This window comes from Dreissena polymorpha, chromosome 5, assembly GCF_020536995.1.
Source record: "Dreissena polymorpha isolate Duluth1 chromosome 5, UMN_Dpol_1.0, whole genome shotgun sequence".
NCBI classification, from domain to species: domain Eukaryota; kingdom Metazoa; phylum Mollusca; class Bivalvia; order Myida; family Dreissenidae; genus Dreissena; species Dreissena polymorpha.
Window position 1 is genome coordinate 61,580,756 of NC_068359.1, and position 25,708 is coordinate 61,606,463.

The window sequence follows — 25,708 nt, forward strand, 5'->3', positions numbered from 1 at the left end:
AAGCCTTAGAAGTCCGCAGAAAACGGTGTTTAATGATTCAGTGTTGAGTGTCGCCCCAGATAAGCCTTAGAAGTCCACAGAAAACGGAGTTTAATGCATCAGTGTTTAGTGTCGCCCCAGATAAGCCTTAGAAGTCCGCAGAAAACGGTGTTTTATGATTCAGTGTTGAGCGTCGTCCCAGATAAGCCTCAGCAGTCCGCATATGCTAATCGGAGACTTGACTTTCCACTTATATTGTATTTTTTGTTTAGAGAAAGTATCTTCTTGGATAAATCGAGTTTATGCGGAAAGTGTCGTCCCTGATTAGCATTGTGCGGTCTGCGCAGGCTGATCTGGGAAGACACTGTACGCACATGCATTAGGCTCTGTTTCCCCAGACCGCGCCTCATATTATTATGTGATGACTGAGGCGTTCCTTAACTTACGTTTGCCGAACAGTACGATGCATTATCGATAGATTCATAGAGGTGTTCATAAACTAACATTTTCAAAACATAGCAATCGAGTTATCAATAATATTAAATAATTATGTGAATATGTAATACTTCACTTACGTTTGCCGATCAGCACGATAGTGTTATCAATAAATTCCTGGGAGCATTGATTGTCACTGTCTACATAAATGTACGCCCGTCCTCGGCACTTTATCCGGATTTCTGATAGAAAATACAGTTGGAGCCTCTCGAGAAATGGGGTGTAATGCATGTGCGTAAAGTGTCGTCCCAGATTATCCTGTGCAGTCAACACAGGCTAATCGAGAGCGATACTTTCCGCTTTCATTTAAACGAAAATTCAGTTTAGGCGGTAAATGTCGTCCCGATTAGCCTGTGCGTACTGCACAGCTTAATATGTGACGAAGTTTTACGCACACTGATTAAACACCATTTTCCAAGTGAAAGCCAATGTTATAAGAAAAATTTAAGATATCTACAAAATAACGTTTATACATGAAAAGGCACTTCTAATGCAATTATGTAACAAAACTTACTTTTCATCAATGGCTATTGATACGAGCTTGAAATGTCGCGCTTTTTGTTTGAGAACATTTTTTAAAAGAGTTGAATTCAAAAGCATTTATTCAACACACTCTGACACTTTTAGACCATGTACGGGTATGTTCTTATCGTGCTGCACGTGATAATTTAAGCTCTTAAAATTAAAAAATATATATTTGGTTTTCTTATAATATAAAATATTGGTAATAATTGGCGTCGCTCCCGTTTCCATAGAGTCAAGCACTCCTCGGAGTTTTTTTAAGAATCACATGTAGAGCGCAAAGCGCGACACGTATTACTTTCCAGGTGGTATGGGCCCTTTAGCATTATCCGACCATTACGTCCATAGTTTTCTTCCTTAGAATTTGAGAAATTTTGAAATCGTTGTCCAAAATTTTCATCCGATTGTTCCCAAACTTGCACAGGTTTTTTTATCAATGAGGACCCAACCCAAACTCTATATATGAGCAATATCGGACCATATGTCCAGAATTATGTCTCTTTAAATTTAAAAATAAAAGTGAAAAACTGCTTGGTTAGGTGATTATGTCAACATTTTTCATCAGATTCTTTCCAAACTTACAGAGTCTTCATATCAATGAGCATTTTTACCACATTAACAATGAGAAACATCGGCACAATAAGTCCAGATTTTTTTCTATTAAATTTGACAAAATAAACAATTTCCACTTGTTTAAAAGATTTCGTCTGAATCTTTCCAAACTTGTTAAGTGTTTTTATATCAGTATTACTCGAACCCTATTGAAAATAATTAATATCGGAGCAATAAATCTATTATGATCTTTTACTGAATTTCTAAGTATTGTGAAATTCAGCTTCTTTATGCAATTTACAGTTTTCATTCAATTTGTTTTTGAAACTTTTACAGTGTTTTCATATCAATGCGTACTCAACCCCTATCGTAAATGAGCAACGTAAGAATAATTTCAGAATCATCTCCCCTTGAAGTTGAGAAAAATATGAAATTACGCTTACAAGATGAAGCAGATTTTTTAAAACCTACACAATTCTGTTCCATTAATGAAAACTGCACACGGATGACAGTAAAAAAGGGAAACCAATGTAAATAAAATAAACTATGAAATATTTGGGGATAACAACACAAAATCATAGATAATGGTTATTGGGGGGTTATAACACATCCTAAATAATGGTTCTTTGGGGGTTATAACACAAAATTATAGATAATGGTTATATTAGTATCTTTTTCTTTTTTGTTTAAAATAATCGGCCAATATATTAATATTTACAGTAGAAAAAAAAATCGTTCCATGTAACTTAATTGAGTGCCTTTTACACTAAAATTCCCGACGCCCTTTGATGCTTTGCATCAATACTTATCTTGTATTTAATTAAAATCAAGTCTGTGTAGAAGGACAATTGCACACGGTCCGATCGAAAAAGCAGCCATTGAGCACAAGCACGTATCGCATTTGTAACACGTGTATTTATGGCTTACCATTTGGGTCGAAAGTCAGCAAGACCTATTAGGTAAAAAGAGAAATGTACTTCGACGTACAATATGTACGTCAAAGTACTTTTTTCTACTTCGACGTTCAAAATTGTACTTCGACGTACAGTTTTTACCGACCCTTGAGTGTTAGCCAATCAGAAGACGCCCTACATCTGTTGCGTTTAGAGATATTTGACATTGAACATAATTTTTATTATTATTTAAACGGGCAAAAGCCCCGCGTAGCGGGCGTTGACCGTTCATACATATGGAAATTTAGACAAAAAAATAGACAAGGGATGCATCTGAAAAATTTTCGACACGCGACATATATTTTTTATATATAATAATTACCTCCCTTGTATACTTATCTTGTCCATGTTCTGCCTCCGTTTGTTCAGTTACGAATTTATTTCATTTTATAAATTCAACATCTTAATGTTATTATTATCCTCACAAATCAATAAATAAAACTGTTAAAAAATTGATTCGCTGAATTCATGAACATCTGCGTTATTTGAGCTCTCAAATGTTAAATGGGAAGCTAACCACTGCACATACAGCGTCCGGTGAATAACGACACCGTACAGTACTGTTTACTTGTCAGAATTCGTGACGCATTTACCATTCGCTCTCAGAAAGCAGTTTTACCCGTGATCATGAGCAATAGTTGGGTAAGTTGCGGTTGTTATTCACGAGGAACACGTTTATTTGACAAAGTTAACGTTATTATTTAGCTTTTCAGCATTTTAGCTTATTTTAACTGGTTTTAACTTCGTCTGCACTCACTTTTTCAATTCTAATTTATTTTCATATAAAAGGTTACAAATCACTATATAAAGATTAGGCCTCAAACCACTTAATTTATAAAAAAAATCGGTTGGTAATTATTGTATTTGGTAACATACAATATCAATTTATTGTTAAAGATTACCTTTTATAAAACGGAAACTGCTTTCGTCACATAGCAATTTTTCGCCGATTTTGAGATTAGTTCTATCTATGGCTATTCATTAAAACAATTTAAACAAAAACAGTATCCATGTATTTAACGTTTTAGTTATATTTCTTAAGAATATTCTACATGATTATTCAAAGATCCGCTCTCTTTGGTATGTAAAGATACGCGGTGATTGTTAACAATATTTCAACTCGTACTCAATTGTTTTCTTACCAAACTGTGAATGTTTGTAAACAATATTTATACTTGTTCTGGATCATTTTGTACTACAGGAAACGGGTTCATACTGTAAAAAGCTGTGATTACATTAACATAGGATATTGCCTTATAAAAGTGTATTTTATTGATTTTTTTTGTTTGTTTAATATTTTAGAAGATGGTCTGTCCAAACACTGGGCGTCACACACTACATACATTATTCTGTGCAGCAAAACTGACTGGATGCTAAATACTCAACAATGATGCCATTCTGGATCTATAAAACTTGCCAGTGATGGAAATTATGCAATTGTGGTCTTGAAATATTCAATAGTTCTGTTGGGTTATTGTTATGTAACGTAAGTAGACTGTAAAGAAGCTGCCGTTATTATGAAGAGTGTCTGTATGTCATCAAAAAGCAGTTTCAGCATAAAAAATAAAAGATGTACAAAAAATAGTTAAAGAGAAGTGAAATAAACAACTAGCAGATAGCAAACACGTTAAAGATATGTTTATACTAATAGTATCCATGCATTTATATAATTTTTTAAGGAAAGTCTACAAGTTTATTAAAAGCATGCCATAAGCGAGGAAGCGCATTCAGTTTTGGGATTATTGTGTTTTGAAGACTTCTTGCAAGACATTTAACTTTTAAACAATATTAACTAGCATGTTTACTATACAATTTGATATATATTGTGTAATTGAATGTTAATTTTTCTGTCCCATGATATAGTGGGAAAGTTGTGAATAGTTTAATTGCAAAAATGCCTGTGGATCTTCGACATATATCTTTTTTATTCTTGCATAAATAATAAATTGACACGTCATGCTGTTTTTTTATGTTTATGTTGCTTATGTTTCATCATTTTATGTCATGTGCAATCACTTTAAATTCCTTCTTCTACTTCTTCCCATAGTGCATGGAGCATACACCTTAGGGTAAAGAAAAAGACCGCTTTCAAGCTCAATTACCCTTGAATCATTGTTGTGTATACTTTTTTGGCTTTAATTGAATACCAAAAAAAATCAGAAGAAGTAGTACCTGAAAATAAATGAAAGAAAATGTGTATTTAATAGTAAATAAATTTCTGCTGTACAGAAAAAACTCCTTCTGTTTGCGTGTTTACTTGCTTGTTTCACTGTAGTAAACACTATTTGATTTATGGTACCATATGAGGATTGTGATTTAATTTAATTTAACATTCTACCGTCATATTAATATGTTGGGTAAGGAAGGAAGAATACAATGTTGACATTAAAATCATATAATATACTCGCTTTAAGTAAAAAAAATGATCATTTCCCCCTTCTTCTTCATCTTCCGTATTCAACATTTTGAAATCCCTGCATATGTTCAAGAAACATAAAACACAATTTTAATAATAAAATACATTATTTATATTTTGACTGTTTAGAAATGATTTTCTTTTTTGGTGGACAACAACTTCGCATATGCATGTTTGTCAAAAAATGTCATTCAGTGATTCGTTTCTAGCAGGGTTTAGATGAAATCATGGATGTCACACTGCTGTAGATAGACACATGTAAAGATAGATAAAATATATGTTGTTATGCAAGTGATTTAAAGATGCCCAACACTTTATAATAAAATTTATCCTGATATTTAAACATTTATTTTACTTTAAACGCAGTTACTTTTATCTATTCAAGAGGTTTTTCAGATAGAAATTTTAAATATTGTTTATTTAAAAAGTGAACAACCATTAAACTTGATATTAAAACGTTTGTAAACAAGACTAGTGGTTGCTATATCTATTTCCTAAATCTTACAAAATGTTTTTGGTTAATTTCTCTAAAAACGAATTACCTTTTGGGAGCTGGATTGTTCAATTAAAATGTGCAGGCTTTTATTTCTAATCAATATGCAAACTAAAAAAGACATCTTTCAAGCTTTTGCCTGAAAATTAGGTAGCACCTATAATCATATTACCAAATTATGCGACTATCGACCGCTAACTCATAGATATTGTGCGTATTTATTGAACATTATTGGCGTCGCACTGGAGTGCGGCGACTATATATATATAATGCATTTTTTTTCGCTTATGGGAGGAGAAGTTATTTTACGGATCAATGTTTATATTTTTGTTTTAAGAATATCTTGCATAGTGGTGATTTTTTGTGTAAATTAGTGTAAATAAGTACTGCATTTGTGCCTATTACATTTATTACAACATTTATTGCCAATAATGCAAAGCTAATTGTTTTAATTAATAACTAATCCACAACTGATCACAGGGGAAAGATCACAGGGACTGGGCAAACACGCGAAACTTTCTGGTTTTGTATAAAAACAAAACATAATCACAATATATTTATTTTGTGGTTTTTCTAATTTGCTTATTTAGTGGAGAATCAATGTAGTACGCTATTTGACGACCTATCGCGCAAGCAAGTTTATTGGACGGCGTAGTGGTACGAAAACGTACAATGTATTAGTTTATTAATAGACATATAATAACGATCGCTATACAGTACATAAGTGAATGTCAGCCGGAATAGCTCAGTTGGGAGAGCGTTAGACTGAAGTTGTTTACGCAACAGTCATCTAAAGGCCCCCGGTTCAATCCCGTGTTCCGGCACGAACGGAACAGTTCGGCGGCTGACATTTTTTCAGTAAGGTTAATAAATATAATAAAGCTTTATTTTATGTAGACATTTTAAAATCCATTTTTCTTTAATTGGACATTTTTATAAAAATTAATGGATGCAACGTGGTGACAACGTTAATTAAATTTCTTACATCACTTAAATATCTTATACAAATACACGTGTTTTTATATTAACAAATAAATGCAAAACACACATCTATTATCCATGTATTTTTATGGTTGTCTATCATTGGCCCTTAGTACTATCCCTACTACATATAGAGCGCGAAGCGCGACACGTATAATTGATTTTAACAATGAGTTGCGATAAAGGAAGCAGCCGCTTATCAAGGAGGAGCTGTGTCCCAGCAACCCGTTTCCCTAGAGTCAAGCACTCCTCGTATTTTTTTAAGAACCACATATATAGAGCGCGAAGCGCGACACGTATTACTATCCAGGTGGTATGGGCTCTTTAGCATTATCCAACACTTACGTCCATAGTTATCTTCCTTACAATTTTAGAAATGTTGAAATCCTTGTTCGAATGCCAAAATTTTCATCCGATTGTTCCCAAACTTGCACATGTTTTTTTTTATCAATGAGGACCCAACCCAAACTCTATATGAGCAATATCGGACCATACGTCCAGAATTATGTCTCTTTGAATTTAAAAATAAAAGTGAATAACTGCTTGATTAGGTACGTCTAAGTACAAACATGTACGTCGAAGTACAATTTGTACTTCAACGTACATATAGGATCTGGAACGAGTTGTCATATCATACCATATTTTATTAAACGAGTTCAGGAATTTTGTTAATAAGCGAGCCTTTGGCGAGCTTACTAACGAATTTCCTGGACGAATTTAATAAAATATGGTATGTTATGACAACGAGTGTCAGATCTTTTTTTATCACATGCTTTTAACTGAGCAAATTAAAAAAATATGTACCCAAACATTGTGATAATTCCCGAATGTTGTTCACATTTCGTGACGTCGTTTGACGTTGCAAGTCATTTCAGCAAAATAACAAAATGCGATTGGTCAATAAACGAAAACTAAGCCAATGAAAACGCGTAAAAAGTATATTACACATGTGGAAGATAAAAATATATGTAATGGTTATATTACATGGGAAACAGGGTATGGCATGTGATAAAAATATATTCTTCGAAGTGTATTTCATATTTGTACAATTTTTGCAGAAGTACAAATACGCCAACAGCTAAAAAAGATATCACCGCAGTGAAAAAATTGTCACCGCGGTGACAATTTGTCACTGCGGTAACAATTTTGTCACCGCGGTGATATCTTTTTTGTCACTAGGGTAACAATTTTGTCACAGCGTTAACAAATTATTACTGTTGGTATATTTTTATGACGGCAGTTACATTTATTTGTTTGGGTCAGTTTTCAACCAATCATTTTCCCCGTAACAAACCGAGCTTTTTTCTAGAAAACTTATCGGTTTGAGTAAATAAATGGTTAGTGAATCGTACATTTTATTTGTGAAAGTACACTTATTGGCATATTATCTGCTTTATCGCAGTTAGATCATAGGGAATATATTGTTAAAGACGTGTGCTATTAATCCGTTATCGCTTGTTTAACGGTCCACTGCCTTCACGGTATACCCGGTTTTATGACACTTATCCGGCTGTAAAAACACGCACAGACGTTGAGGCAACGGAAAATAATAAGGTTTCTGAAATTGTCACATAGATTATTAATTCTGTATAAAGTTATAATTATATAAACATAAAGTGACAATTCTTAAGCTTCATCGAATATAGCTTCAAGTAAAAGGTTGACAATAGATCGAGTGCCATAAATTTATTTCGGTCGCGTTCTCGCCGATTTGCCGTTTGCAAGACGTTATTTCATTGGTCAGTTTGATTAAGCTCTTATCAAACTCTTTGGGTCAGACATAGTATCACCGCAATTACAAATATATCACCGCAGTGATACATTTATTACCGCAGTGACAATTTTGTAACCGCGGTGATATCTATTTTTAGCTGTTGGCGTATATGTACTTTTGACCCTAAGGGTGCGTCATATGTGAGTCGCATATTTGCAGAAGCTGGTAAACCAAAAATAATTCAGCATAAAAGAGGACCTGAATTCGATGAGGAAGTAAAACGGTTGTTGAAAATTCTCAATATAAGGAATAGCAAAAGTCGCCCTTATCACCCTCAAAGTCATGGGAAAGTTAAAATGATGCATAAAACATTTAAGCATAAGATTGCATACGATTTGACGCATGCGGATAGCTTTGGTATAAACTGGGCAAAACAGCTACCAGAGTATAAACGTATATTTAAAAATGATGCAAAAAATGTCTAGCAACGAAGTCATCGTAATAAAATTTGCTATGGAAAGGATCCTTATAATGACAATTCAAAGCTAAATCGCAAACTGCTAATAAAGAAATAAAGAAAATAAGAGATGCCGAAAAGGTCGCAACACTAAATTGTAATAGCCGAAACGACAGAGCTCACGAGAAGGCAAACAAAACACTATAAGAAAAAAGGTTTATTAACCCGAACCTGCTCGAGCAGGACAATCTGCCCTATCGGAAGAAAAATGGTACCACGTAAGCAACCTCACACAATATACGTGTACATCAACTGGAACATCCAACAAGCAACTGTTTTATCGAAAACAGTATTGCATACCTACAACAAAATCGTCTCAGCTTGAAAACTTGAGATCAGAATTCGGATTGTCCGTCATAATGTATCCGATTGGAAACGGAAACTGTTAGTGTGCAGCTGTTTCATATCACATACGCCAGTATGGAAGAAACGCTTAGACAAGATGTAGTAACCTTTTTGAAGCAAACACCCGTAGTTGGTAGAAGGATTTGTGGAGCAAACTGGTGGAACTCAATACTTAAGCAACCACGAAATTATTTGTCGCGGATGTCTAAAGGATATGAATACGGTGACAAAAACATTGCAAGCGATGTCGCAGCTGTATAGTATGCAGATTTTAATAGTGTCATATATGAATAGTGCCACTACATTGATAATTCCGGATGGGAGTTCATGTCTTTTAAGCCGTCACCCTCTAATAATACTATGACATAATACTGAACGCTGGTGGTGATGACCTGAACGCTGGCGTTGATGACCTGATCGCTGGCGATGATGACCTGATCGCTGGCGGTGATGACCTGATCGCTGACGGTGATGACCTGATCGCTGACGGTGATGTCCTGAACGCTGACCGTGATGACCTGAACGATGGCGGTGATGACCTGAACGCTAGCGGTGATGACCTGAACGCTGACGGTGATGACCTGAACGCTGACGGTGATGACCTAAACGCTGGAGACCACCAATTACTTTTACGGCTTTTCATGACACGATGTTTTTGGAAATATAGTAATTATATAGTTTTTGTTTGTTCATAAATATATTTACCCACGAAGAATGCCTTATTGTTTTCATCATACCAACAAAGACATTTGTATGTTACAGTATTGTATTTAAAATGAGTATAATCTATACATCGTATTATCGTTTACTTATTATTTTTTATTAATTTACTGCTTATTGCTTACGATATGTAGAAACGCGCAGTTATTTGTTATTTTTCAATTTAGTGTAAAATAAAAACAATTTGTTTCGTTATTTTTTGTCCTGTTTATTTTCCTTTCAATAGACTCATAGCTTGAATAATATTTTGTCACATGCTATACATTGTTTTCTATGTGTTACAGCCATGACGTATTTTTGTATATTTCACATGTGTAATATAACATTTTAAGGCGTTTTCGTTGGCTACAGAATGAATAACTAACAAATCGTATGGCGGCTTTATTTTGGTGAAATGATGTCGTCAACATGAAATGACGTCACTATAGTAAACAACTATTAGATCTATATGCATTTGTTTGGTCAGATGTATTTTAATTTGAATCTAGTTTAAAAGCATGTGATAATCAAAGCGCTGAAGGCACTTCCGTTGTTCGCTCTATGAGTGTATGCAATAGCAGTCACCGGAAATGAAGTTCGACCTTTTATATAATGCAAATCGAACGACAATAAAAAATACAAACATAAATATCATTTTACTTAAATTGTATAGAAGGGTGAGATTTTGCTTCTACCGTGGCTAGATTTTGCTTCTTTGAGGGTTAGATTTATCAGAGTACCTGCAGCCAGAAACCATACCAGTCCACCAACCAAACTCACATGCTTTCACAACCTCTCCAACTACTTAATCGTACTTAACGTGCGATACATTCTATATCGCAGGGTATCAAGGCCAGTGCGCGGTCAGTGTGACAGGAAATCGTCCTAACAAAGTTATGGCATAGGCTAAAGCGATACAAGAAACATCGTTCGGCATATGCTAACATTTCATGCACAATTGGGTACATCGTTTAAATAAGATATGTGCACTTTACTAGATTCTGAATGTGCTTAGACCATTGACATGATAGACATCAGTTTTGGTTCATTTAATAAAAAATATTCTATAAACTTTACACATGTAGTTATCATAATTAAATTGATTAACGATACTATACATAATATATACACCAGTCACATATGGCAAACAACTCAAACATGTATGTAAAGAACGCGCGCGTATACATATTTAAAATATGTATGGGTGATTCATGATAATGCGGTAATCCAATACTTTATTGCATTTTACACATATTATTTGTGCGTTTTAGCTATAGATAAATTATCATCAATATATAATATTGATAAATGAATATTAAAATATGACTAAACATCTCGTACAGATATGGACGGGATTCAGTTTACATTTATGAAAAAAACAACATCCGCACGATAAGTCACATCAATTCAAATTGATTCCATAGATTTAAATATGTAAATGTCGTTTACCAACAAAAATAGAACAACAACACGGTACTTTTCGTTTTAACCGTTTAAACAAAAAAAAACTCACTGTTAACACGCTTGATTTATTAAAGCTTAACAAGAACTGTACAAACGGATGTTATTCAAATTCCTAAACAGTTTAACCCAACGCCTATATCCTGTATCAAAAAACAAGCAGCCAAACAACTTATACCCTGTAATGAAATCCCAACATTAAATTTAAATCGCTATAAGTTCTGGCGTTTTTATATTTATTTTAATTTTTCAGAAAAATAATGTTTTTTTAAAGTATGAAGTAAAAATATTTTTCTTTGATACCTTAAACTGGAGTAAGAGCTATGTAATAAAAACTTTGTATTTACTTATTTAGCAGACAATTTGTTGATAACGCACTTGTGTACATTGTCAGCGTAACGTCTTTATTGGTGTCGAGCTTAATGCTCAATGTCTCTTTCACACAAACATAAAATCTGTGCATGATTGCATAGTTGTAGGTAATCAAGTAAAACATCATATTAATGAAATCATGTTTTTTTAGTTGTTTTTTTATCAAGAGGTATATTGTCATTTAAGAACATGTGTGACGGTGTCCTTCAAATAACAGAAAGGTGTCGGTGTATATATGTAACCATGATTTTTTAATTTGCTCGTTTTTTTTCTATAGGTCGGTTGGTGGAGGTTTCCCAACTTACTCTTGAACTTGAACTTAATCTCGCGTTGCGATTAAGGATTTCAAAATGAATTGCTGCAAATATAAACCTATTTTTTGAATATGTGTCGCTCAAACTACCAGAGTCTGTCGATGTTAAGTAATTACATTAAAGTTGACACAAATGGCTTGCCCAAGCTCTACTGTTAACTGAGAATTGTATGCCATATCATGAACTTATAATACTCTGCTCTTTTAAATGCTTAAATGGTTTTAAAAATTAGTAGAAAGAAAATATTTCACCAGACTAAAATGTGTGATGCGAACATTCTCCATACGTTTCAGATGAGTCGTTAACACGAACACAACTATTAAGCACATATTGATGTAAAAGCGTCATTATCAAAAATCAAAATCATGGAAATTTAATGTGACGACTATCATCAAAAACGAATTAAATATTCTACATCCTAGTTTATTGAAGATAAATTAAATCGTTTACTCTCAATGAACTCAATTTTCCGTTACCAATCCTAACATCCATTCAAACATTTGTCACTGTTAGCCGGATGTTATTGAAGCGACAGACCGGGGATAATTTGAAATTATAATATTGAAACAAGAACCATTCTTCGATTAGAGTTTATCAAATAACTCAGTTTTCACGAGTAAAACATAATTATATGTATATTTCCCGAGCAAAGCTCGTGTTTCACTTTAATTTTGTGATATGTGCTGTAGTGTTTCTTCTACAGAATACACTATTTATCACCATTAAAGGAACACCATTTAAGGAGCAAAACACCATAGAAAGTTATACTGGTTTTATTAACATCCGTACTCGTCAAGCATACAAATCAGTCTGTCGGTGTACATGTTATCAAATAGGCATTCATGCCGAAGGCGTGTCCTGCAAGTAGGCGTGGCCAGTGCAAGCTACACCACATGTGCTAAAATGATTACCACGCCTATCCGAGAAAGTCATGTACTTCATACTCATAATTCTTACATTGATGAATGTAATGCTTCAAGCAATATACGTTAAAACTTTCAACTGGTTTATATCTAGTGTTGTTGTTGTTGTTAATGTTGTAAAATGCCTTTAAGGCCACTTTTAAATATTAATAAAAACATACGGCAATTGCACAACATAGACCAATAACTGGTGCATATTTTATTTTATTATGTACATTTTCACAGTTGTTTAGATTAATCGGGTTAAATTAAAAAAAATAATATCTACAGCTGCCAATCTAGACCTAAATTCACAGTTATAAAATTTTGTTCACGTTGTGTTATACTCTGAATGTAATGGCGTTCATATAATGAAATAAGTGTTGTGTTTGGCCTCTATGAATAATAAACGAATATCAATTACGAAGCTGGCGAAGGGGCTCAAATCGATCATAAAGTTGATTGAACAAAAAGCAGATTATTGCCTGTCAGCAGTAATAAGCGTGTATTACTTTAACAAGTAAACACTATATTGTGGTAAATGTATGTATTCTTATAAATTGAAAACATAGTTAGGCTAACGTTTAGTGTTTATTTATTGAATTTCTTTGTAAAACTAGTATTGTACGTTATACAAAACTCGGATTTTGTAAATTAATTAGTTAATATTTCTATAAATAGCGCATGGTAACGATTTTATAAGACGTATATTATAACCCATGATTTTTTACACATAAATAATCGAACAAAAATCATAGACTTTATATCTCTCTATATATAGCACAACTTTAGGAGTAATTTTCTTTCTTCTATTTAGCAAAATATATTGTATACAAGTTTTTATAAAATTAAAAAAAATGTTCTGATTCTGGTAAGCTAAATATTGCGACTTGCTTTGAAGATTTAATTGTGTGAATACTCATAACAAATCTATATTTCCTCAAGAAATAAAAATAAATTTCCAAAATGACACAGCATAAAATTTAAGGGTTAACCTAATGTTTGCAAGTAAAAATATGTAAATTTTCTCGCAACCCTGGGCTATAAACATATTGTACATTTATTTTTCAAAGATAATAATTTACAATTCATAACTCTTCGAAAGGCAGTTGAAACCACAAGTCGTTTGATACGCCATAATCCGTGACAGGAGCTATACACGCTTTGCTGCATAGTAATTGAAAATAATCTGAAGATCAGATCTCTTTAAAGCGCGGCTTCATTGCTAACGTACATATTTTACCTTATTTTATTTTAAAGGAAAGTTTGTTTTCATAACAACGTTGGTTTGAAACTTCGTGATGTGGCAGAAGTTGCTAGAATTAAAAAGATAAATATGTAAAGAAAACCATAGTTGCTTTTGCCGTAACACACTGACAGAATGGTAGAAATAGTTAAAAACAAGACTATTGCCAAGCAATACATGTACCCTACCGGCTCCACCATTGTCAGAAATTCCACCATTATCAGTATTTTTGACGTAGGAACAAAATGAAATGACGTGCATAATGTCCATATTGCCATCTATCCATGTTTCAAGTTTCATGAAAATATATGAAGAACTTTTTAAGTTATCGCAGGATCCAGAAGACCACCATTTTCAGCTGTATTTCAAGTCTATTTGTTGCCATAGCAACCAGAATTTTTGAAGTAGGAACACAATGAAATGACGTGCATAATGTCCATATTGCCATCTATCCATGTTTTAAGTTTCATGAAAAAATATTAGAACTTTTTAAGTTATCGCAGGATCCAGAAAAGTGTGACTGACTGATAGACTGACAGACAGACAGAGCGCAAACCATAAGTCCCCTCCGGTGAAACCGGTAGGGGACAAAAACTATAAACTCTGCTTTAAGTGACAGTAGAAGCTGCACATGTGCAGACTTCACTGGTAGTATTTAAATAACTAACTCAATTTAAGGACACACACTGGGTCAGATAATAATCTGTTCGCTTGCAAATAACTAATGTTCAAAAAAGAAGTTCCGTATTAAGTGAGTTGAAAAACAGAAACAAATTGTGCGTTGTGTTGCGAAGGAATAAATGTATGCAAAAACAGTAAGACACGATACGTTAGAGTCACGTGATCAATCTGTAAAATAATTACACAATCTTAAACGTGGAAAGAAGAAGTATCGTTTTAAGTGATAAATAATTAAGCAAACGCATGTATCATTTTATTAAGAATTTGATTAGAATAAAACATGCATAAAACAAATTCAAATTTAAAATGTTGTATTTTTATATGCTTTCCATCAACTATTTAGGCACAATCTCGGTAGAAGGTAGAATACTGTGTTCTGTTTCGTACGTTTATTAAAGAATACTTTAAATTTAGATTCGGATGTTATGAATGGGTCAGGTAAAGTCAAACTACTCGCAGCGATTACCTGTGGCATTGTTTTCCAGATAGAAATGACACAAATAACAGATACCAAATAGATGTTACACATCAATTAACCCCTAACCCTAACCCCTAACCCTACCCCTACTCCTTCCCCTTACCCTTACCCTAAACCTTCGTGGGCGGAGTTAACACCGCTCTTTCAATTGTGCAATTTCTCTTTGGGTGAGAATCTATTTGGAATACAATGTTCTCGCAGAGGCGCTACGCAGCTCACGCATATCAAAGCGCTGAAGGCACTGCAGTTGTTCGCTCTTTTAACGTATTTAATATAACTTATAGTCACAGGACATCTCAGTGGTGAGATTTTGAAAAAAAAAAAAAACATCAAGGCGGAAAATGCCATCGATTTACAATATTTTATAATTTTATACAGGACTCACACAAACTCTACTTATGATTACAAAGATGAAGAAAGAAATTCAACGTATATCTAAGTTGGCGCTCAGGAAAAGTCTGAGAGTCTTACAAAGAATGAACCACAACATAATTTTAATAATAAGTGTGTTGGTATCAGCGAGCATTTTATTTAATTCTTAATCAAACCACTTAAAAACTATTTAATACCTTTCGCCTGAAATTAAATGCTTCATTTAATGCATTTCCATTTATTTTTATTCATGTTCATGTACTGACTTTAACGTGTAAAATCTCTACTATCCCACCCGTCACCAATGTTTTTATGAACGTAACATCTACTGCAATTTTTCAGTCACGAATTAACGTATTTTTTTCTATAGTTTCAATGGGTAAATACTCTCTCGTCGTGTGTATGTATTCTGATTTACTTTTTTCATCATAAAATACTACATGCACGTCTATATTTAGTAACAGCACCTGTCTGTTTTCAACACGCACGCTTTTCATCTACTGCGAAGTAAGGCTTAGTAATATATTTATGTACATGTACAAATGTCAGCGTTTATTCCAAAGAAGTATTCTCTTTTTTGTTCACAATATGACATTGTTTTAGTGTTTTTCGGCATAGCTGTTTAACGTCACATTTGACCTTTCAAGACCTTCACAGAAAGCCAATAGAATATAAAAGAAATTTCTCGCCAGTAGGTCCGAATAAATTAAATCAAATTTTACATTGGTCAATTTGAAAGAAAGCCCCATTGACCACACAGCACTTCGAAATAGACAGAATACATTTAGCGCAATCCCGATTCCCAACAGCTCTCTTTGTAGAGGCGTAGCTAATGTTTCTCGGCCGTGTAAGATCAATAATTAGAACATCGCCAGCTATAAATAAGACAGAATATTCTGGGAAAAAGATTTAATAATAGTTTAAAAACGTTAATTTTAAATCAGTTATATTCAATCCATTATATGTTTATAGATAAATGAAACAACTATGTATTTTCTGTATTGTATTTGACATTTGTAGTGATTCTGTAAATAAATTGCGAATGAAAACGTTAATAATTAACGTTTAAAGCGATCATGAGTGCAAAGAAAACGAATTATTTCGAACCTGCCATTTGTAAACTTTATACCGAGCATGGTATATAAGCAGTATAGAAGCATATGTTTTGTATGAATCTCTCTCTAATGCGTGCGTACTCATTTTGCATATTTAATAAACTTTTGAAACAGAAATTACAGAGCCACTTCAGTGCACATACTTATGGCTTGTCAAACGTTGCAAAATTTAATGTTTCCATATGTATGTGGTATATTTGTATATATATATATATATATATATATATATATATATATATATATATATATATATATATATATGTTATATATTTCCATTTTTGTGTGGTATAATTGCATATATATGTTGTATAAATTCATATATATATGGTAAAATCCGATATATGTATTGCATAACTAATATATATTGTATAATTTCATATTTATGTTCGATATTTTCATATATATGTTCTAAAAGTTCATATATGTATGCAATATTTTGATATATATGTGGTATAATTCTGATATTTGTGTTGTATAATTTATATTTGTCAACCAGTCTACACATGTGCTTTGCATCCGACATTTGAAAGAAAACACCAACATATACCTTGAACATTTTGTAGGGTTAAACACACAAGATCGCGACGAACCGTTAAATGATATATACGGTGCAAACGGACTAATTGACAATTTAGACGACGATACAAGAAACTACCGGTTTAGCCAACTAAAAAAGAAAATACCAGAAAAAAAGTCAGCATTCAAACAAACGAACATTTGTGAGTTACTCGCAGGCTGTTCTGGTTTTATGCTGGTTAGTTGGCCTAAAATTTCTTGAAATCTTACATCTGATGGCATTTTTTAGGCATGGCTTCCTTTTATGTTATAATGATTGCAAAAACATTTTTTAAAGTTCTGGAGGGGATGTCACCCTCTGTGATGCTGGACGACCCTGTAATTAGGTCAAAAGGTCAATGAGTGCATTTTGCTTTAAAAATTGAGGTAATATTGACAAAATTGTAAGCTATCAGATACTATTACTGATTTTACTCCTGAACTGACTTATATTTGATACATGAAGGGTTATCTCATTTTTTAACTGATTTTGGCTTTTGCTTTTCAAGTAGGTCAAAGGTCATCAAGTGCACTTTTATAACCCGTATAGAACGTAAATTGCAGTGTATGTTGAAACCAACAAAAGATCCATGTATTATATATTTGTAAGTAACTTTTCAATGACAGATGGATACTTTGATGATTAAAAGAGTATTTATCTGTTGTATCTCAAGTGAATGTTCCTAACTTTGTTAATTACGTTACCTAAATTAAAAGAAAACAATATTCATTTATAGACTTTTAATACTTATTTTGTTTTATAAAATAACAACTTTTTTATCATTAGAACCAAAATTATTTCTGCATTATCCTATCTTTACAATTACGAGACTTTAAACAATCAAAGTATAGGTACAAGTAAACATGTGTGATCTACGTTACAGTCTAAATATATATATTGTTTTATATGCATATTATTATGCTAAATACTATTTTAAATAAAAGATTTCAGCTCAAATAGTATACTCTAATGAAGTTCTTAATACTGTACGTTCTATAATGTCATATTCATGCAATATTTACTTCACTAAATTAGTATTAATTGTAATAGATATGAATAATGTCAACAGAAATTATTTTATCAAAAACATTGATCTATTAAGTAATATATTTCACAATCTTGCAATACCATTTATAAATAAAACAAATGTTCATCTGACTTCAATGCACTTTTATGACCTATTGTATCATGATGCTGAAGATAATGTCGGTCTTGTGTGATAATTAATTTAACATACGTTAGATCAATTCACAGTTTTTTTTCCAAAACACGAATTACTATGGAAGTATATGTATCTTCTTATCTTTTATCGTTTACAATTATTATCTAGGGTTTAAACAGCCATTCGCTTCACATGCGCATTCAATGACGATGATTCAATCGTGTTCATATAATTAATACAAAATCAATGTTCATTTCTTAAAAAATTGTTGATTCATCATGGTTGTTTATTGGTCAATACTCAGCGATTTGGAGTTCTGATATTTCAAGTTATATTAATACTTACATTTTGTTAAAATGTAATTTTGCGTATAATTGAATTTTGTGTGTATTTTATGGCTTTTATAATAGTGATTAAATGAAACGCTTGATGTAATTGTTTCGAAAGGATTAGACCTAACATCGTATGATTAAAAGTTGTTGTCAAAATGATGTTACCTGTTTAACAGTACACATAGCGTGTCTATATGGTTTTCTATTCGACCACATCCAAGAATATAATTAACACCATTGATGTTGCAGTGTTTCTACGCAGGTATTTAAATCATTCTGCACCGCGCAAATTTGATAATAACGTATTGAATATTAAGAAAGAAGAAGTATTTTCTGCTTGTAATATTTATGAACACACGATGAAAACCACCTTTAACTGAATGATGTGAATAAATAATGTCGTGATTTACGGAGTTATTAAATTAAACAATCAAGTTATAACATGCCAAAGATTTGACTGTATTACTGTTGTAACAACTATTTCATATTTAAGTTTATATAAAGCGGTCTTTTGTCTCTTGATTCTATTTCATATTGAGTTTTACACCTTTTTTTACTACACGCATATTGTAGTACCAGATTGTATGCATATTTACCAATTGACGATGATATCGTCAAGCATAATGATATACACTGATAAAGATATACACTGCACACATTAATATTATTGGATAGTGGGACTTTTACAACGGTACCGTTCTGCTATAACTACTTCGTATATTATTACTACTATTACTTTTTTCTAGCGCTCTCGAAGTGTCACCGAAACAAAATTGTGTTGATAAAAATATTTAACGAAGAGACCTTTTTGTTATGGAACCATCAACAGATATTAAAAATTAATCTATTTGTTCAATGTAATAAATAATTTGAAGTCGATATGCCTTTATGATCTTTGGAACATTTGCAAGATTCCTAATAATGTTTGCATCATGGTCTTTCTTCTTTATAGTTAACATGAGGTAAGCGATTATTGTAGCGGTGTTCCTTTGCCTTGCTATGTCCAGTATGTTAAACACTTAACATGATTTATTCATAAAAGTGGGACAGATCCGTTAAAAGTCGTTTTACATTTCATAGCATATTTCACTCTCATCTATTTACATCCCAATTAAATTATCAATGTCAATAAATTGTATTACCACTCAAATTGAATTATATTGAGGTTTTAATTAAAGAGCTTGTTACTATTTTGCATAAATGCATTTTAAGAATATATTAAAACAATACATTATCACTTTTATTTTACCCAATACATATTTGTTAATTTAATTACATAGTGCATACCATTCATATCATACTTATTAATATTTCAAATAAATGTCTTTAAAACTTTAAAATTAAATCAGTTTAGCACCTTTCCGGAGGCCGAGGCCCCTTTCCGCTACGAGCCTTTCACGTTACTCGTATCGTACGGCATTCAAAAATATTGTAAAATTAAATCATTACTTGATGGATTTGAATGAAATTTAAAATGTAAACATAAAGTAAGGTTTCGTTAGTGAAAATACTAATAAATGTCTCTACACATTTTAAAATAAATAATTTTAGCCCCTTTCCGAAGGCCGAAGCCCCTTTCTGCTACGAGCCCTTTCCGTGGTGCTCGCCCTTTTCCGTTCCTCGTATCGTAGTACGGCATTCAAAAATAGTGTAAAGTTAAATCATTTCATGATGGATTTGAATGAAATTTAACATATAACCACAATGTAAGGTGCTGTTTATGGAAATACCAATAAATGTTTTTAAAACATTGAACATAAATTAATTTAGGCCTTTTCCGAACACTGAAAGCCCATTCCGCTATTCGGTCATACCCCGTGGAACTTGACAGAAAACAGCAACAATTTTGCACTGTTATAAAAACACGTTTTTTAGATGCGTACGAAGGAACTTTAATCAGCAAATATTAACACATGGATTTATAAAAGCGAAATATAAAAGCACTGAAATTAAATTGCTACCGCGTAGATTCTTTAAAGGTTGTTGTTTTCACAACTTACTCGAAATAAGGATTCAATTGCTCACCTTTTGCTTTTAACTTTACGGAAGTAACTATTGTTTACAGTTAAAAGATGTGAGGATGATGCCCGACATTGTCTTTAATGTACTGAATTAATTACCGTTTTATATTACGTAAATGGTAAAACTGTAATTATTTGTTAAACATTTTCGTTTTATTTAATGAACATGACTTAGATAGAGTATTTAACTATGAACAGTAGCTTGTATATAACAATTTATTAATAAGTGTTGTGTTAGAATACCTTTTAGATACAGCAATAATATGCCCCGAAATAAACAAAAATGAATACATGTAAACAAACACTCCGTTGTGACATTTATACAATAAGATAAAAACATGATGTGATAATGAGAATTGACTAATGAAAACAGAAACAGAATGCAAAAAGCTTTTATTTTAAATCTGTGTCGTCCCAGGTACTAATTTAAAGTACTCCGTATATTACAGTAAATATACTGAAAACGTACCGGCCTTACTCCAGGGTTCTTGTTGGTTTATTGCACGTACCCAGGGTACTTTGTATTATATTTAAGAGTATATTTAAGGGGTGCTTTAAAGTAGTACATGTGCCGACAAAGAAACATCGAGCACTAGTCGGTGATTCCTCAGGCGAAGTACTAACAGCTACAAGGACAACATTAGTTACAAAAAATCAGACTCCCAGATATCAACATAACCACTCAAAGCATTTAAGATGAACTATACACAACATAAACATATTTTTATATCGCATAATTAAAATACAACGTCTCATAGGCTATGAACCACGTCCGTAGTCTTTCAATAGAATCACCAGCTATTAATTCCGAAATATTATCGTGTGTAAAACGACTGTAGTAACGATTGAGTTAAAGTATTATTCGCATAATGATTTTTTGTTTAAACATAGTAACTCAATTTACTATGCTGAGGGACCTATGTTTGTTTCGGTCCTAGCTTTGCTCAAACGGATATAATGTGCATGAGGCCTTAAAGGGGCCTTTTCACGTTTTGGTAAATTGACAAATTTGAAAAAAGTTTTTCAGATTCGCAAATTTTCGTTTCAGTTATGATATTTGTGAGGAAACAGTAATACTGAACATTTACCATGCTATAATATAGCCAGTATGTGCATCTTTTTACGATTTAAAAACCTGAAAATTATAAATTAAGCGTTGCAACGCGAAACGATTTAATAATTTGGAGAGTTCTGTTGTTGTCGTTATACTTTGTGAAACTACGAAGATTGCTTATATAAAGTATAAAATACGTTAGTTATATATACTTGGCAGGATGGCCGAGCGGTCTAATTGGTTTTTACTCCAGGACTCCAGGGGTCACTGGTTCGAGCTCTGCTGAGGTTTACTTTTTTTTTCTTTTTTTAATTTTATTCTTGATTTTTTACTGGAGCTTTTTAGAGCCAATGTTTACATTTATCAATGTAAAGCATTTAATGACAAACTTCAAAACATGCCAAAATCTGTGAAAAGGCCCCTTTAACGTGTGTAGTAGAAAACACCAAAAACATACAACAACATAGCTTAACTATCAGGGTTATAACCTCGGCTACTGTGGTATATACCTCTCATTTTCGTATCTTTGTTAAGTTCCACAATAACCTGTCCTCGAACACATTGTCCAGAATAATACACAATCTGTGGATTCGCGAGAACTATTTCCAATCTCCGAATGTTAGGCATTATTAATACTTCCTAGTGCAGACTTATGTCAGGCCAGTGTTAGATGACAACAGGTATATGTGAATAAGGCGTGCCTTTATTCTATACATAGATGGTGACGTCACTACGTTATTTAAAGATCGTTTGTTGACACATTGATGAATATTCAATTTACGGAAAAACGCTTGGTGTGATGCAAGCGTGTGGTTAACACCGAGTGGTTTAAAACTACTAACATTAAATTGTTGGTGTTGTTATTTATCATTCTCCTAGCAGAGTTGTCGTTCGTCCCTACCATACACATGAACAGTAGTTTTAGAGAGAGATAAGAAAAAGTAATGCTCATGAAAAATGCACAAAACCGATGTTTAGATAATTATATACTATCTACCGCTAAGAAGCTTATTTATCCGACCACATTTGTATATAATTGAAGTTGCAATCATGAAAAAAAAATATTTACAAAGAAAATCATAAATTATCAGAAGACCTTGATGTCTCGATGTCAGGGTATTAATGGCTATAGTGATATGTGTACTGGATTACTATATGGTATGCAGTTTCTGAGGGTGTATATTCCATACATCTTTAGTTACATTGTAACTTCTATTAAACTATAAGTCAAATTGAACGACGAACGATAAAAAATAGACTCTTAGCGTAAAAAGGCCTGGGGTGGGCTGCACAAACCCCCTTATTTATTTTTTTAGAAACGGTAGGTCCTACATAAAACTTGACTACACATTCGTACCATCAGGGTGAAATTCGTGTCTAGCTGTTGCCAGCAATAAAATGAGGTAAAATCTTAATATTTATATAAGAACACCTTTCTGAATACGAATCTGGAGTGTGTTTTTTTAATATACAAAGGTCCTTTTAGGTAAAAATAAGGCTATACATGTTATATGTGTCAAAGGGCTTTTTCCGCTCAAAATACATGACCCCATTTCTTATATCTTTACTCTACCCACGGACGGTTATTAACTTCATTCTATGTATTAGACCGTTTGTCTTGCTGTACAAGCTTGAACAAAAATATATGTATTTTATGTAAAGAATTGCATAATTTAAATGCTAAGTCGAAAACATTTCAAGAAACCCCGTTTGTCACTCTTATCTTACATACTTGTCATCCCTTTCCGATATGTTTTCTAATCGCTAGGTCATTTTTTCAATTTCCCTGACACTGGTTCTCTTGGGTGTATGTATGTTTCTGTATAATAGTGTAGATGGAGACTATTTTTTTTAATTAAATATACATAATAGTCAATATATATTATACGTTTCATAGAAATTTATTGATATCTTTTGCTGATATTAAAGTTTAGAAGAGCCGCAAAAACCGCTTATTTTCTTAGAGGCACCCCATTAAGCCTCTCGATCTAAATTGACCCCAAATATTCCAAGCACCCTGAATTGCACATAAAAAATCAGGTGTACTTTTTTCTACCGCCCGCAGTCAACTATATACACGTATGTATAATCACTACGCTTAAAAGAGTGAAATGAAAAAAATAGGGTAAAAAACAACAACAACACAGTAAACATATTTTTCGGTCATATCTCAAATACCATACAACATTTCCTGATGAGTATTTCGAATTTCTGCCTTATAATATCTTTGTATTGGCATATATGGTTTATATGTACGTTTGCGTTATAGTACTTTTTGGCGGTATTTTTGAGCTGATGTTACTGCAAATTCCTGTCTTGGAAGACATCTACGCTTTATAAATTTTCCACAATTTCACACATTTTTACAAAAAAATAATTTAACATGAAAATTAATCGTGAATATGAAATATAACTGTCATTAGCATAAAAAATGAACGCCCCGAGTCCTAGTGCGCGGGTAGACGTGAAAACGAATGTTTTCAAGGACAATAGCTATCTTATTACCACCTTACACCGGATCGGAGACCCATTGCGCTATAGGTCTCGATTCGGTCTATCTTTGCATAAGGTATAAGAAATGTAGATAGCATAATACTAGTAACGAGGCTAGAGAGTTACCCCGGTCGTTTGAGCGTAACCCCCTCCCACAAAACAAAAGTAGAGTTAGCGAAAAGGGTCATAACTCCTTCACGGGTTGTCCGGTTCAAAAAAATCTTTTTGCATATTCAAGAACAAAGTAAGACCTTTCCAAAGGTATCCATATTGTTGGAGTCACGCGACCCCACTAAAGGTTATTTTTAATTTCCTTTTTCTACTTTTTCTGATCGTGCATGTCAAAAAGCACAGTAATTCCAGGAGACCCCTTGAAATCGAAACTTTGATTTCAAGCGATCATCTTTTGACCCTGATATTAGTTTTAGGATATGATCCCTCTGAACATTTGCGACCCTCGGACGGATTGAAACTGCCCACGTTTTTCTGAGAGGTTTAATTATTTTAGCGATTTTACGCTCTAAAATTCATGACCACTATGACCTTGATGACCTTTACCCAACCGGTTAAAATCGGGCGGCTTTGGTCAGTCAATGCCAGATTTACATTCCTACCAAGTTTCATTTGAATCGGTCGCTTTTTTTCTGTCAGTAAAACGACCACATGTAGTCTACTTGGACAACAACCGATTTGCGTAGGTCATTATACTTGTAGTTTTGATGTCAGGGTTAATAACGGCTTCATTGACATTATGACCTGGAATACTTTGGGCATTGGACGATGAAGAGTTAGCGATGGTCATAATGTATGTCAATATTTCTTAAGCTGTTAAGTTCTTAAGACTGTAGTGACATTAATACAGGACGACATGTACGGCTATCAGTCGATGTAGGTCACACTCTAGTTTTTATGTCAGGTTTCCCAAGGGCCATAATGATGTACATAATTCAATGGGCGACAACTAGTTGGTGTAGGTCGTGATCTAGTCTGGATGTCAATTTTCCTAAGAACCATAGTGACATGGGTACCGGACTTCTTCGACGACAAGCAGTTGGCGTAGGTCCTGATCTTTTCCGAATGTGAAGAATTGTCTAATGTTTCAAAAAATATTTCCATCTACTGGGCTATTTGGACCAAAAACAGTTTGCGTACGTCATGATCTAGTCTTTATGTCGAAATTCCGGAGAGCTGTAGTGACATAATTAGGTAATGGGCTGCTTGGGCGACAACCAGTTCGGGAGGTCAGCAGTCATTGTTCAACTTATAACACACTAAATTGGCATATAATGTATATGTTTATTGGCTTTCGTTTTAAACCATGAGTACATGCGTTGGCCTACATGTACACTACCTTTGTTTAAAAGATTTGTGTCTGTACTAATCAACCAAATTAATTTATAATTATAACAATGTTGTTTTGGTCTTAAATATAGTGCATCAGTACATTATCTGGGCTGATACAACCTACCCATTAATTCAGAGG

At 33.1% G+C, this 25,708-nt stretch overlaps 1 protein-coding gene across 1 annotated transcript in view; it reads right to left on the reverse strand.

Annotated features, from left to right (window-relative positions):
* The window catches only part of LOC127831895 (arrestin domain-containing protein 17-like), a 42,761-nt gene extending 20,262 nt beyond the window's left edge, over window positions 1-22,499 (reverse strand). Inside the window, exons 1-2 of the mRNA XM_052356973.1 lie at window positions 22,242-22,499; window positions 555-656 (exon numbers count right to left, since the gene is read on the reverse strand). Of these exons, the coding sequence (XP_052212933.1) occupies window positions 555-656; window positions 22,242-22,359 (220 nt within the window). The 5' untranslated portion in view covers window positions 22,360-22,499. The remainder of the gene's footprint in view (window positions 1-554; window positions 657-22,241) is intronic.
* Between the last annotated feature and the right edge of the window lie 3,209 nt (window positions 22,500-25,708).